Here is a 14,756-nt window from a genome sequence, read left to right as displayed (position 1 = left end):
TCAAGGGAATGTCCTCAGACCAGGCATACCTTTTTCACTCTTAGTCTTCAGGGGTTGACAACACTGTTATCCAACCCTACCCTTCCGTCATGAATTCTACCTGCACGCTGAATCCAGATGATAATATATTTCAGTAACTGTACCTCTAAGGAGCTGTGGATTAATCCATATGTCACAACAGTCACCCATGATCACCTCTGAAATACTTAACCCTGTTTAAGGAGGACGGAGACTCAATTTTGTGATTTTCTTTGTTAAAGATTATGATTTTAATCTTTAACATTTTTTAGCTGGTGGTTTGCTAGTTTACGTATCGAGACATTCTTGTGCAGAGAAGAATGGCAAAGGTACTGGAGACCTTCAGCCAGAGACACCATACCTACGTCATGTACTCATACACTCTTTTCTTTAATCCAGCAAACAAGCTGTTCTTCTTTCCGTGCAATCATGTTTTCCTCTACATGAGTTATCTCCTGCTCTTGGGTGACAGTTCCCTTTAAATATCCCTGTAACTAACACCTCTTGCCCAAAGAGGTATATTGATTGTTTTTAATTTAAAAAAAAATCTTAGAAAATACATCCTAAAAGTAATGTATCTTCAAGATTAAAAGAAGTTTGACAAAAAAAAAATAAAATAAAATTGTCTCACTGACTTTGGGAAATATCAAATAAGTAACTATAGGAATCTCAATAAACCTAATACTTAATTCAGATTAATAAAAAATCCTTCCAGGCTTGCACAATAACTCAGTGGGAAGATTAGAGGTGCCGACAGCCAAATGGCACTAGTTCATGCTCCAGAACCTTGTGCTTCATGTCCTTCCACTTCTACAAGCACCACGGTATAAGATCTGGCGCCCCCATGAATAAATGAAATGTAATTTAAAGTATAAAACTTAAAAGAACATTTCTCACAGCTTCTCCTTCAAACAAGAAAGAAGTACAGACACTGTGGGTGAAGAAGAAAAGGGTGCTTTCATTTTCACATTTGCTAAAAGTATTAATGTTTGCCGGGCTTGGAATTGAGTTCCTGGCCTCACACAGGCTAGGCATGGTCTCTGGTGCTGTTTTGTTCACCCAGCTGCCGGGAGAAATGTTGCAAACGCCTTCCATAACAAACCTCTTCGTTTCTAGACTTTTCTCCCCATAGGCATTAGAGCGAACTTATTTTTAAAACGTAGTTTTCTTTTTATAAAATAAAAATAATGACTGTGAGATTGCTCTACGTAACATCTCTATTGCCACTCAGAGTAAATCCAGAGATTTTACAACTGTTTTTAAGACACTAAATACACACTCTCCACTGTTAGCCAATAGCTAACTGTTCATACAAATTGTTACATGTTACAATGGCCTGGAAAAAACCAGTGTCACTCAAAGAAATGTAAAACATCTCCCTAGTAATTTTATATTGATAACATTATAATGGAATTTTGGATATGTTAATTTAAGAACATGAACTATAATCATACTACTTTAGATTTAAATGTGACTGCTGAACATTTTAATGACATATCTTGCATTTTGAGTTCATATTAGTTTTTTGGAAATTTCTGGATATTTTTTTAGTAGGCTAACAGTTGCTTCTTGTTTGTAAGCACCACTAGTTTCTGGTGATCCTCAGTATGCTGTGCCTGTCCCAGAGGTTTGGTGCTAGGGAGTTTCTCTGCCCCAAAGTCCTTCAGATATCCAGATGGTTAGTTCCCTTATTTGTGCCCATTTTTGATAGAATTTTCAGAAATGATTGTAACACTTCATTTTTTAGTTGTCTCGTTTCCATGCATATCATTGCTATCTTTCCCCACTTTGAAGACATGACTACATCAGGCAACATGCTTATTTATTTACATACGTTCTTATTTAGCGCTTTTAATATTCCCTTAGTACAATACAAGCCCCATAAAAGCAGGGCCTTGTCTGTTTACCACCATTTCTTGATACCAGCCTCAGGTTCACAATGGATACTAAATACTTGTTAAATAAATGAAGGAATGAAATGTGAATAATAATAATGGTTGACAAGGTGGTTCACTGGTAAAGCCTGCCAAGTCTGATGACCTGAGATTGATCTCTGAAGCCCACATGGTTGACAGGGAGAATCCACACAGACGCTGACACAGGCACAGACACAGGTTCACACACACTTAATACAAGAAAATAAATACAAAAGTGATGTATTTGAAGAGATCCGATGGGTAAGAACTAACATTTCCTGGGTCTGCAGTGACCTACCGGCTGCACTAAACACATTCCGTGTTCTGATGAATTCTCACAGACATGTGATGTTCGTGAGTGAGAGAAACCTGAAGCTCAAAGGATTTTTAAGCAGGCTCCCCAAAGCACTCAGGTAGCATTGAATCCTGCTTCAAAACCTTCATTTCTTACAAAAAGCTTCTTGTGTCTTCCTGATTCGCAAACTGAGGTACTAAAGCCCTAATATACTCCCAGAAGACTGTGTTCCCACAGCTCATTCCTCATCAACACTATGATGCTTTGCAATGGGGTGTTTCGCCCATCTAGACTCCTTGTCAGCACAATAACCTCCGTGGCAGGAGACAGCAGTTTCCTAGCTCAAGTGTCCAAGTCCAGAGCTCTCCACTTTAAGTGGTGTGCAGTGGCTTATACATGCTTGTTAAGCCAACTAATAAATGGAGTTAACTCTCTTTTCAATCATTCTAAATAGCTCCTGAGTGGGTTATCTGTGCCTAATGAGAATGAATGGCTTTGAAGGTCAACCCATGAGCAGCACCCATTAAGATGAAGAGCAGCAGAGAGTTAGAAGGGGAGGTTGCTCATGTATAAGCAGACCTGGTTCTCAACCACTGACCGCAGGTAATTGGGAAACTTGGAAAGTGTGCGCCCCATCACGGCAGCAGCTGGCCACACGGGGCTATTTAAAGCAGAGTTACTTCAAGTTATATAAAACTGAAAATACATTTCCTCAGTCAGACCAAGCCGCATTTCAAGTACTCCAAAATCTTATGTGGTCAGTTAGAGAGTGATAGAGTGTCCATTATTAGCTGAAGTCTATGAGGTAACACTTGCATGAAAATTAATATGTTTGGGCAGAGATATATTGTTAAACCAGAAGAGTCCTGCTTGCTTGGCTAGCTTTGTTTACTAGCTGAAGTTCGACATTAAAAAGATTCTTATAGTCTCCATTCCCATGAGTCCCTGGGCAAGCCTCAGATGTGGAAAGGAAAGGAGGTTCATTGACAAACAGAAGCAACCTTTCGTCACCTGGGCTCTTGCACAGCCAGTGATTGGCATGGAAAGAACCCTTCTGCAATGGTTCCAGGCAGACTTACTGTTCCAGAAATGCTGCCAGCATCTTGCTAGACTGAGCCATCACGCCTACTGCCATTCAATACCATCCCCGTTGAGGCTGATGTATAAAGCAGAGCACGGAAATTTGAAGAGAAGTAAAAGGTCTGGGTTGTCAGACACACCAGATTGTGAATGGTTAGATACACAAACCTCAAATTTGAAACCTCTCCTTCAAACTATTACCTATCTTCAGATAATTTCTTCACATTATTAAAGTGATTTGGGCCAACACCCCTTAACCCATTTTGAGATGCTCCTCCTGAGAGATGAACTGGCTTCGGTCGGTGTCTCAAGACAGGCAAAACCCTTCTGTTTTATTTTATGATTAAGTTTGCCTGAGTGTGCGTTTCCTTAGTTTGCAGCTTTGAGGCTTTCTGACTTGTTCACATTTTGTAATCACTTGCCGGTCCTACTTAGCCGTCTTCCCAGACAGAAAATGATTCATCCTCTTATTTGCACACAAGAGACTACGGAGAGAGCAGAGGAGGAGGAGACGATGGGCCAGCCCCACACTTCCCAAGTCAACAGGTGGAGGACAGTCGTCCCAAGTTCTTCGGGGACTGAGTACCCTCCCTCTTTAGTCCCAGGTCTCCGTTTACCTTCATCTCCCCCAGCCTTCGGAAAGCTTACTTTCCAACCTCACATTTTCTCAGGAGACTCGAGTGCTGCTAATGCTTTGAGCAGGGGAGGGAGGGGGAAAGATGCAGGTAGGGCAGTTAGGCTGGGGCTGACCGTTGGTTTCCTGGCACTGAGTGGAGAAAGTGGGTGCGGCACAGTGGCAAGAAGTGTAGCCACTAAGAACCCAAACCGCCAGAGTGGCTCCGCGGACCCCGGGCAGGGCGCAGTGGGAGAGGGTCACCCTAGGACGCCACAAGCAATGGGCCGAGAGCCCAACCACAGTAGTACGCGCGTGTTCGGGGCTCGGGAATCAGAGTTCCCAGGATAAACCCACCAGAAAGACGCAACGCAAGCAGCGTAGCCTTCCCCAGACCCGGGAAGCTTGGTCAAGAGGGCGGGAGCAGGACGGGACCCAGATCGGTGTCCGGGGAGGGGAGATGAGGGGACAGCCACGCTGGAAGCCGGAGGTGGCCGCACAGGCGTCGTTTCCTTCCGGAGATGAGGCCGGGGGCACAGGCACAGGCTGGGGGGCGTCCAAGGGCGGGTGGCGGGGAAATACGGCGGTCCGTGCTTCCCCATGCCTGGCAACCCTGGCAACCGCGGCGCGAGTGGCTCCTCCTTCGGGCCGGTCCGGAGCCCGGCAGCCGGCGGGCGGGAGGAAGGGAGGGAGGCGGGGAGCGAGGGCGGAGGCTGCTGGAGGAGGAGGGACCAGGCGCGCCTGTGACAGGGTGGCAGCCGAGAAGCGGACGCGTTGCCGCCGCCGCTCCTCCTCCTGCAGCTCCTCTCGCCGCCGCCGCCGCCACCTCCGCCGCTGCCTAAGTTTCACTCCCGACCCTCGGCGGGAGCCCCGGCGCGAAAGAGAGCGGCCGCCTCGCCCGGAGCTGCAGCGCAGCCTGGCGCGCGGATAGCCAGCCCGCATCCGCGCCCAGGCAGTTCTCCACGGCCCGGGCCGGGGGGCTCGGGGAGCCAGCAGGGGCGGCAGACAGCCCTAGGGGACGCGCGACAGCGCCCACTCTGCGTCCGTGCCCGGAGCCGCCGCGATGGCCGTGCGCTCCCGCCGCCCGTGGGTGAGCGTGGCGCTGGGGCTGGTCCTGGGCTTCACCGCGGCGTCCTGGCTCATCGCCCCCCGGGTGGCGGAGCTGAGCGAGAGGAGGAGACGCGGCTCCAGCCTCTGCTCCTACTACGGTCGCTTGGCTACCGGGCCCCGCGCCGGCGCTCAGCAGCCGCTCCCCCAGCCCCAGTCCCGGCCGCGGCTGGAGCAGTCGCCGCCCCCTGCCAGCCACGAGCTACCCGGGCCACAGCGGCTGGAGACGGCGCCCGGAGGTCCCAGTTTTCGGAGCAGCCCCTGGCAGCGGCCAGCTCCGTTGCCGCAGAGGAGGCGAGGACAGGAGTCCGAAGGTGCGACGGCGCTTCCTGGCGCTCCGGGTGCCAAGGGGGAACCCGAGGAGGAGGACGGGGGCGCGTCTGGCCCTCGGAAGGGTGGCCGGCCCGGGAGCAGCCACAACGGCAGCGGGGACGGAGGAGCCTCTGCCCCGACCTCTGGACCCGGGGACTTCCTGTACGTGGGTGTGATGACCGCGCAGAAGTACCTGGGCAGCCGCGCGCTGGCCGCGCAGCGGACCTGGGCGCGCTTCATCCCTGGCCGCGTGGAGTTCTTTTCCAGCCAGCAGCCTCCTGGTGCCGCGCTCGGCCAGCCCCCGCCGCCTTTACCCGTCATCGAGCTGCCTGGGGTTGACGATTCCTACCCTCCCCAGAAAAAGTCCTTCATGATGATCAAGTACATGCACGACCACTACCTGGACAAGTATGAGTGGTTCATGCGCGCGGACGACGATGTCTACATCAAAGGTGACCTCCCAGGGTTCGCGGTTTCCCCTGCCCCGAGTCCCTTCACTGCCGTCAACCCCAGCCCCCCTGCTGCGGTTCTGCCAGCACCTGCTCTGGGCTTCTGTAGCCCCTGGGCCTGCTATCCCCACCCCTCGCATCCCCCCCCCCCGCCCACCATTCTTAGCTTGCTCCTCTTCTTCTGCAGTCTGGCCCCCTCAGACCTGCTCAGCTGTGTTCACTTCCCTCGCTCTTGCAGTTGTTCCTTCCCTCTGGCTCAGGTCTCTTAACTGGAAAGGCAAAGAAAGGGACCTTAGAGCTAACCCTAAAGCCATTCCCGCCCCTCCTCCAAGCCTGGGTAGGGTAGGTGATACTTTCCCAGACCTCTCCAGAGGGGCGTGTCCTGGCTAGAGGAGAGCAAGATGCAGGATGCTGGCGACAGCGAGGCTGGAGGTTTTGCGTTTTTTTGCTTTACTCCCCTGCTCCTTTGTTTCAGCTTGATCTAGAGCAGTTTTAGAACAGCTGAGGTTTGGCTAGCCATCGTTTACTGTCCCAGACCCGTGTTTGAACATTCTGTGGCTTTTAGAAACTTGCTCCACACTGAGACCTTGGATGCACCCACCAGCCCCGTGCGGGGTACCATTCCTTCCAGCCAGCGCCTAGCTGTGGCCACACTTTAATAAAAACCCGGTGGCCCAAAGGTCAGGTAGAGAAGAGGAGAGAAAGTGCTTTGGATTGTTACAGACCCTGGGAGCTGCAAGCTGCGTCGTACACAGTAACAGTAGAGCTTCCCAGTAGATTCTTCTTCATCTTGGTGGCTGCAGTGTTTGACAGAGTCTAGAACTACCCAGAACCACACCGCACAGCCATGGCATGAGGAAACTTTGTCCATGTTAAAGAAAGTGGTAGTTTTGTTTGTTTGTTTGTTCGTTTTGCTTTTTTTTCCCCCTGCAGATTCTCTGCTGTTCTGGCCAGAGAATTTCTAAGCTCAAGGTTCCCTAGAGCACAGGAGCCAATCTTTTTGGTTCAGATAGTGGAAAAGGTGAAAAAAGATTGCATAGAAAGAAATGGGCTTGTCCTGGAGGAGCATCTCTGCCTTTCATGCTCCCTAACCTGTCGATCTAAGGAGTGCAGCCCTTCCTCAGCATGAGCTGGCTGCTGTAGACCTATGACTTTGTCATGGCAAGGTTAATACCCTTCCCAGAATGCAAGGACATGCAAATCTGAAGGTCTTCTTTGAGGCATAGAGTTGATGTCCTGCTAACAAAGTTGTTCTGAGTTTAAGTGAATGGGGAGAAGCATTCACTGTGGTGAATGTGGTGCTGTTTGAAAGAAGAGATTTTCATACATAAGTGCAAACAAGTCTGTTATGATTGTATTCCTCAAATGTGGTGTTTATGGTTGAATCAAAGAAAAACACAGCTTTTAAGGCATTGCCACTTCAGTGAGGATATTTATCTTCTATTTGTCATCAAATATCACAAAGATTTCCTTGCAAAGAGGTTGTACTTTGCAGTGTACATTGATAGGACCTCCTTCTGTCATTTGTTTTAAAGCTTTGGTGTATCATCCCTCAAATCTTTAAAATGTCATATTCTGTCTATTAAAGATAAAATGCACTTTGTATTCAGAACCCAGTTATTTATATATATTTATAGTTATTGTCTATATTATATATAGATATTATATATATATATATATATATATATATATATATATATATTAAATCCTTGTTGAGAGCTAGAGGGTGAGACACAGGATGGAGATAGTGGCCACAGATGCCTTGTTTATCGAAACAAGAGTGCCAAGACTGACTAAGATTGTGAAGAGGGTGACTAGTTATTCTGATGTATTGCTATATAAAATATCAAATGCTTTGAATTCTGAGAGCTGTAGAATTTAATTTCAAATCCTATCTTTTGATAAACTTCCCACCATTTGTTACATTATTTCAATTGTATGGTTTTTTCCTCTGAGATAATGCCTTCCCGTGTTCAATTTCAAGATGAAGTTTCATTTAAATCACCTACTAAATAGTGTAGGTTGTATATGATTGGAGTTTAATTAATGAGAACACCCAAACAAGTCAATTAGTATAAAAGATAGTTGGGTACTAGAGCTATGGAGGTAGGTATGTTGGTAAAATGCTTGCCGCCCTGCAGGCATCAGTACCACAGCTGCATCCCACAAAACCTTGGAAAAAGAAACAAAACAAAACAGAACATGGTAGACGTGGTAGAACATTCTGGATCTCTCTGGCCTGCCAGTCTAGTCTACTTGGTGAACCCCAGGCAAGTTAGAAAGACACTCTCCAAAAACACACCCAGGCTGGGCAGAAAGACACTGTCTCCAAAAACAAGGTACTTGGAACCAGAGGCAGAACACCTACGGTTGAACTCTGGCCTCCTTGTAAATGCATGTGGCAATACCCCCAGACACATAAGGCTATAGTTCCAAAGATGCACGTGAAGAAAATATTTATTGGCTAGCAACAGATTGCCCAAACAACGCCAAATACCAGCATTTGATATTATGTTATATTTCTGGGAGTTCTTGTTACTTCAAATGTACTAACAAACAGTCTTTATTCCCCTTATCTTCATCTCCTCTGCTGCAAACTTGATGATGACTAGAGTTGTTAAAATTGTGTTAAGATTTAAGAAATGACCGTACGCTTGTGTTTTTAAAATGATAGAAAGAAGAATTGTCTCTTCTTCCCAATGGTATAGCATGTATGAGGAAGTCAAGGGAAATTGTGGAAGTACTTTCACTCCATTGAACATGGTAATTGCCTGTGAAATGAGGACAGGGGGTGACTCTTGGCTTTCTCTTTGTAGGTGATAAGTTAGAAGAATTCCTTAGGTCCCTAAATAGCAGCAAGCCTCTTTACCTGGGACAGACTGGCCTGGGGAATACTGAAGAACTTGGAAAGCTGGGGCTGGAGCCTGGGGAGAACTTTTGCATGGGAGGACCTGGCATGATCTTCAGCAGAGAAGTTCTCAGGAGGATGGTACCACATATTGGCGAATGCCTCAGAGAGATGTACACAACTCACGAGGACGTGGAAGTGGGAAGGTGTGTTCGCCGCTTTGGTGGGACTCAGTGTGTCTGGTCTTACGAGGTAAGCCTTGAGGGGTAGCAAGATTTAGTGTATTAGAGATGCACACCACGTCACATCCTGTCTATTCTTCTCTTCTCTTTATTTGCTTAAAAATCATAGTAGCTGATTTACAGATTTGGAAATGCTTATGGGCTGCATCTTTCATATTAGACTCAAAGCCTCTATGGGGTTTTGTTGTTAGCATGAACCTTAACTTTAAGCAGATTTTTGGTTACATCTCCCCCGGATACAATTTCCCCACTCCTATTTATTTGCTTTTTCGGTGTTCATATGCATGTATATTTATTTGCTGAATCTAACAAGAAGGCTAATTATAGTTCTTTCCATTTTAATTTTTATTATTTTTTTGTTGACTTGTGTTTTTTTTTTCTTTATTTATATGATAACATCCCTTTGTTTTCACAGGGTTTATGTGTGGGTTCCCTGAGAACCTTCAAGTTGAAATTGAACACTTAGGGGAAGGACAACAATATGACATTCATGATAGGTTCATTTCCAACATTTTAACCACTTTATTTGATAAAGTGTATGGCCAATCTGGGAAAATGCCTGAGGGTGTACATACTGTATTTGTGGATTTTTCCCCTTTAGAATTTGGCTTTGAAATCAAGTGAATTTTCCTTTAAAATGGATTTCCTGAAAGGTAATCTTAGTAACAATTGATTTGGTGTTTAAATAATACATTGCAATTTTAATGCAGTTTGATTTGCAGATATTTGGAGTTTAACCTTATTTTACTTACCCAGTGGACACAAACTGCATTTTAACTTCTTGATCTTCAAAGTTTCAGAAATTTAGTGTGGAAGATACTTTTAATGAAAGTATTGTTCACGTAAAATGATTGTGCCACAAAGTTACATGGTTCCTTTAATTTTTTTTGTTTGTTTCAGGGGTATAATCTCTCTCTCTCTCCTTTCTTCCAGACAGAGTTTCTTTATGTAGCCTTGGCTATCCTGAGCTTGTTTTGTAGACCAATGATCCTCCTGCCTCTGCCTTCCTAAGTGACAGGATTAAAGGCGTGTGCCACTGCACCCCACTGTAATATTTCTTATTTGGTTTTTTTAAAAAAATCTTGTGATACAATTCACTGATATATTTTGAATCATTATTGCATACAGAGAATTTTACTGATAATTATGTATTTGGAATCTATATTACTCAAATTAAAACGATTATACAAGTAATTCATTTTAACAATAAAATGGCATTTTTAAAATTTTTATAAAGCTGTCATAAAGCTTTGGTAACCCATTCCAGTAACTGTAACACTTGCAAGCCTGAAGAGAGAAGGCTATTTGTTTGAGGTTAGTGTGAGCTGCATAGTCAAACTCTGTCTTAAAACAGTATTTAGAAGAAGATTGACAACAAAACATTATAGCTTTTTACCACAAAAGGTAACTTCACTAAACTCAGTAGCAAAAAATTCTCTCCGCTATGAAATCTGTGAAACAACAAATAATGTATAAATATATATTCAGTTAATTTTATGTGAAGATATGCTACAGCCAATTTGAATGGATGAGTGAAAACAAAAATGGGAAATACGCGGTTTTTTTTTGATAAATTATCGCCTTAAATTAAACAGAAAGTTTTTAGCAAACAATATGTTTTATTATCTTCCATGTTTTCTTCTATGAAAGTCTGGTCTTTATGCTTTATATATTAATGTTCTATGACAAGAAAATGTGCTCAAAGGATGTGCAACCTCTCTTATAGGCTGTACATTGGTGATACTCCCAGTAACCTTTGCAGTATGTTTGGAATGACACTTGTCCATCAGTGACTTCAGAATCTGCTTGAACCAGATCGTTTCAACCTTTGTTCTGGCCTTGACCAGCGTCAAGGCCTTCAGACAGTGTTGAGCCTGTGGCGGGTTATCAACACATCCTGGTTTTTATTGTCTCAGTGTTGTTCATCATGGCAAATCGTATTAGGTCGGGAACTGTGTAATGTGGACTCATAAACTTCACTTACTAAACAGTCATTAGTAACATTGACTCATTTGTATCCAAAGAGTCAAACTAAAGTTTAAAACTTTTCGTTAGATATTCAATGCTTTGATGAGTTTTTTAGCGAAGAATTGGAAAACTGTTTTGTTTTGTTTTATTTTAGAAATATTAAAAAAATCCAATGACAGTAAACTGACCGTGAAACTCAGAATGCTTCTGAATTGCATTATAATGTAACCAAATTAGAGGACAATGTGTGGAACATATTATTTCAAAGTGCATTGTTCAAGAATCCTAAACAGGTTAGACTATATCTACTTAAAGAAAAAGGATTCAAGATAATTCCTGGAATCATCTCTAGAGCTCTGTTCTGTTTCTGAGTCTTTCTAAGTCTCAATAGGAAAGGAAGTTGCTGTTCTCTCATCACTCCCAGAAGCACCTAGGGATTCCTCTTTCTCTCTCTCTCCCAGAAAAACAAAACAAAAGAAAAGGGAACAATAGTAAACATCTTTAGAAAAATTAAAACCCACATTTACACAGCAACTTCTATTTAAACGTTATAGCAATTTATTTGTAATTGCCCCAAACTGAAAACAACCCAAGTGGTCTTCGGCAGGGCAATCTGTTTAGTTTTCAGGAATTCATTTCTTGAGGCAGCTGAAACTTCTCTTGCTGTATCTTGGGACTCGACACTAATGTGTAGTAACTTCAGTGTCTGAAGATCAGATCCTGGTTTTCTGTCAGTTGGCTTTTTCTTCTCTTCTTCCTCCTCCTTCTTTTCTTCTCCTCTCTTCTTCTCTCTACCCTTCCTCCCTTCCCCACCACCTACCTCCTCTTTCATGGTATACAAAGTGCCATTGGAGAGTGCAGGTGGATACTTTCTGGCTTAGGATTGGATATCCGTTTTCCAAGTTGTTAATACTTAACAGCTTCCCAGGTTGCTGTTGTCCTCACTCATACCTGGGGTTTTGAGTATAAATTGGAGCCTGTAAAAAGGTGAGTCTGTTGAACTCACTTTGTACTAGAATTGATTGGCACCTCCTGCTGGATAATATCACATCTGGTCTGGTGGAACCTCAGCTTAGCTGCTGTTGATCTCGGGTGTTTAAGACCCTCAATAGTGCCTGGGCAATGGAAGTTTTAAAGTTTTGTGGTTTTAGTTTTGTTTTCTGTTTTCTTCAGCAGAGGCAGGTGGTTTTCAGTTCTTTTCATGTCTCATTGGACACCAGGATTTCCGTGGGTATTTGTTTTATATGCCTGGCCTGAGCTGATAAAAACAATACTCTTTTTTTTTTTGAGCCAGATAACCCTTAGGCTACAAATTTTACAAGTTTTTATTTTTTCATAAGATGAAGGACTTCTGGCAGTAAGAATAAAATTTGTATTTTAAATACTTTGTTGTGCAGATTATACACAGTTGTGGTTAACTCTGGGTCACCCATAATGCATGGTGTCACAGTAAGGAGAGAAAGAATAGTGCTTCCCCTAGGAGTGGATTAATCAAGTGCAAGTCTAGATTTGGATTTTCCACTTCATGCTCCCTCTGCCTGTCTATCGTCTGTCTGTCTATCATTTGAATCTGCATCTGTATATGTGTTCGTCTGGTATGTGTGTCTTTCCCTAAGAAAGGACTTTGCTCTCTCTCTCTCTATTGAGCAGCACAGAGAACATCACGGAAGGAAGGAATGGGAGGATACTTTACAGGAGTGCTTCTCAACCTTCCTAATGCTGCAGCCCTTTAATACAGTTCCTCATGTTGTGGTGATCCCCAACCATGAAATTATCTCATTGCTACTTCACGACTGAAATTTTGCTACTGTTATGAATTATAAAGTAAACATCTGATATGCATGATATATGATGTACAACCCTGGGAAAAGGCCATTCTAACCCTCCAAGGGGTCGAGACCCACAGGTTGAGACGCACTGCTTTACAAACCTCTTTAAAGGAGTTTTACAAGGGATGAAATCACTGGCACCAAATGATCCCAACTGACCCAGATCACAAGCATCATTGTTTATCAACCAATATCCATAAACGGTCCCTTTCAACCTTTATGGTCAATTTTAGGAAGTTGTTCTCGGCTTCTGTATTTGCTGCTTTCAGCAAATGATCCACAGGCATTACCTGAATCAGGAGCACGGAGGAGTACATAATTTAAGATGACAGCTATATGTTCTCTTAGGTTGTTTACATGGGAAACCAAAGGCAAGTATGAAAGTTTTTACACTGGTCTCTTAAAAACAAGTTAAGCAATTTGAATACATAGTAGGGTAAAGGATATTTTTAAAAAATTTAATTTATTTATTCATTACAATTTATTCACTTTGTATTCCCACTGCAGCCCCCTCCCTCATCTCCTCCTAGACTCACCCACCCTCCCTCTTCTCACCCTATGCCCTTTCCTTAGACTTCTAATAGGGGAGGACCTCCTCTCCTTCTATCTCACCCTACCCTGTCAGGTCTCATCAGGACTGGCTGCATTGTCTTTCCCTGTGGCCTAAAAAGGCTGTACCCCACCCCCCCCAGGGGGAGGTGATCAGAGAGCAGGGCACTGAGTTCATATCAGAGACAACCTCTGCACCCCTCTGAACTCACTTGGAAACTGAGCACTCTATGGGCTTCCTCTGAACAGGGGGTCTAGGTCCTCTCCATGCATGGTCCTTAGTTGGAGTATCCATCTCTTCAGGCCCCCCTGGACCCACCCAGCTATTTTGGCTCTGTTGTTTTCCTTGTGAAGTTCCTGTCCCCTCCAGGTCTTTCTATCTCTTTCTTCTTCCATAATGTTTCCAGCACTCTGCCCAAAGTCTGGCTATGAGTCTCAGTATTTCCTTTAATACCCTGGTGGGTAGAGTATTTCATAGGTCCTCCATGGAAGGCACCTGTCCTATTCCCAAGAAACTTAAATCAATCCCACTGAAATCAGGGACATGGCAAGTCTGCCCACTCTCTCCATATCTCTTCAACATAGTACTTGAAGTCCTAGCTAGAGCAATAAGACAAGCAATGGAGATTAAAGGGATACAAATCGGAAAGGAAGAAGTCAAAGTATCACTATTTGCAGATGATATGATAGTATACATGAGTGACCCCAAAAAGTCAACCAGAGAACTTGTTCAGCTGATAAACACCTTCAGCAAATTTGGTGGATACAAAATTAGCTCAAAAAAAACAAAAAAAAAAAAAAAAGAAGAAGTCCTCCTGTACACAAAAGACAAATGGGTTGAGAAAGAAATTAGGGTAATAATACCCTTCAAATAACATAAAGTACCTTGGTATAACTCTAACCAAGCAAGCTAGACTAGTGATCTTAAGTAACTTTAAGGTGTATTATTAACACTGCCTCTGAGGTCCAGAAAAAGTTCCAGTTTTTTAGAATGTAAGAGATACCTTCATAATATTGCATTGGCACATTTTGTAAAAGAATTAAAAAAATTCAGAAATTCCCATTAAAACTGTGTATCATATGTACACATATCCTATATATATATATGTATATATATGTATATGTATAGATGTATACACATATACTTCTATTTTTATTGTAAATTAGCTTCTTTATATGTTCATGCTTAGTTTATTAGCAGTATTGAATTTTTTTACTTTAGTACTATCACTTATATTTAGGCATTAAAATAATTTTAACTTCAGTAAAATAATTTTAACTTCAGTAATTGTTCTCACCCTGTAAGGTCTACTTTTGGCCATCAGAGATCAACTGAAGATAGTTTTCCTCATTTTGATTTTTGTAGTAAGATAAAGCTAATGGAAATACACACACACACACACACACACACATCTATATATAGATAATCACATAGATAGCTGTTGTTTCAGGGGCCAGTTCTACACTGATTAAAGATGTGGCTTTAAAGAACCATTTCCGATGATGAAAAAGTATTTTATTCAACTCTTT

General features: G+C 43.5%; 1 protein-coding gene across 3 annotated transcripts in view; it reads left to right on the top strand.

Annotated features, from left to right (window-relative positions):
- The first annotated feature begins 4,638 nt into the window (after positions 1 to 4,638).
- Positions 4,639 to 14,756, top strand: part of Chsy3 (chondroitin sulfate synthase 3) — a 259,007-nt gene continuing 248,889 nt past the window's right edge. For 2 of the 3 annotated variants that reach the window (XR_009589791.1, XR_009589792.1), the window contains exons 1-2: positions 4,862 to 5,793; positions 8,607 to 8,890. Coding sequence is in view for 1 of the 3 variants with exons in the window: in XM_060377234.1 (XP_060233217.1) it covers positions 4,986 to 5,793; positions 8,607 to 8,890 (1,092 nt within the window). In the remaining 2 variants the exon portion in view is untranslated. Of the gene's footprint in view, positions 5,794 to 8,606; positions 8,891 to 14,756 lie in introns of all 3 variants that reach the window. The other variant, XM_060377234.1, reaches the window with a different exon arrangement.

This window comes from Meriones unguiculatus, chromosome 2 (genome assembly GCF_030254825.1).
Source record: "Meriones unguiculatus strain TT.TT164.6M chromosome 2, Bangor_MerUng_6.1, whole genome shotgun sequence".
Classification (NCBI taxonomy): Eukaryota; Metazoa; Chordata; class Mammalia; order Rodentia; family Muridae; genus Meriones; species Meriones unguiculatus.
Note: the sequence above shows the minus strand (reverse complement) of the source record. Positions and strands in the feature narration are given on the sequence as shown.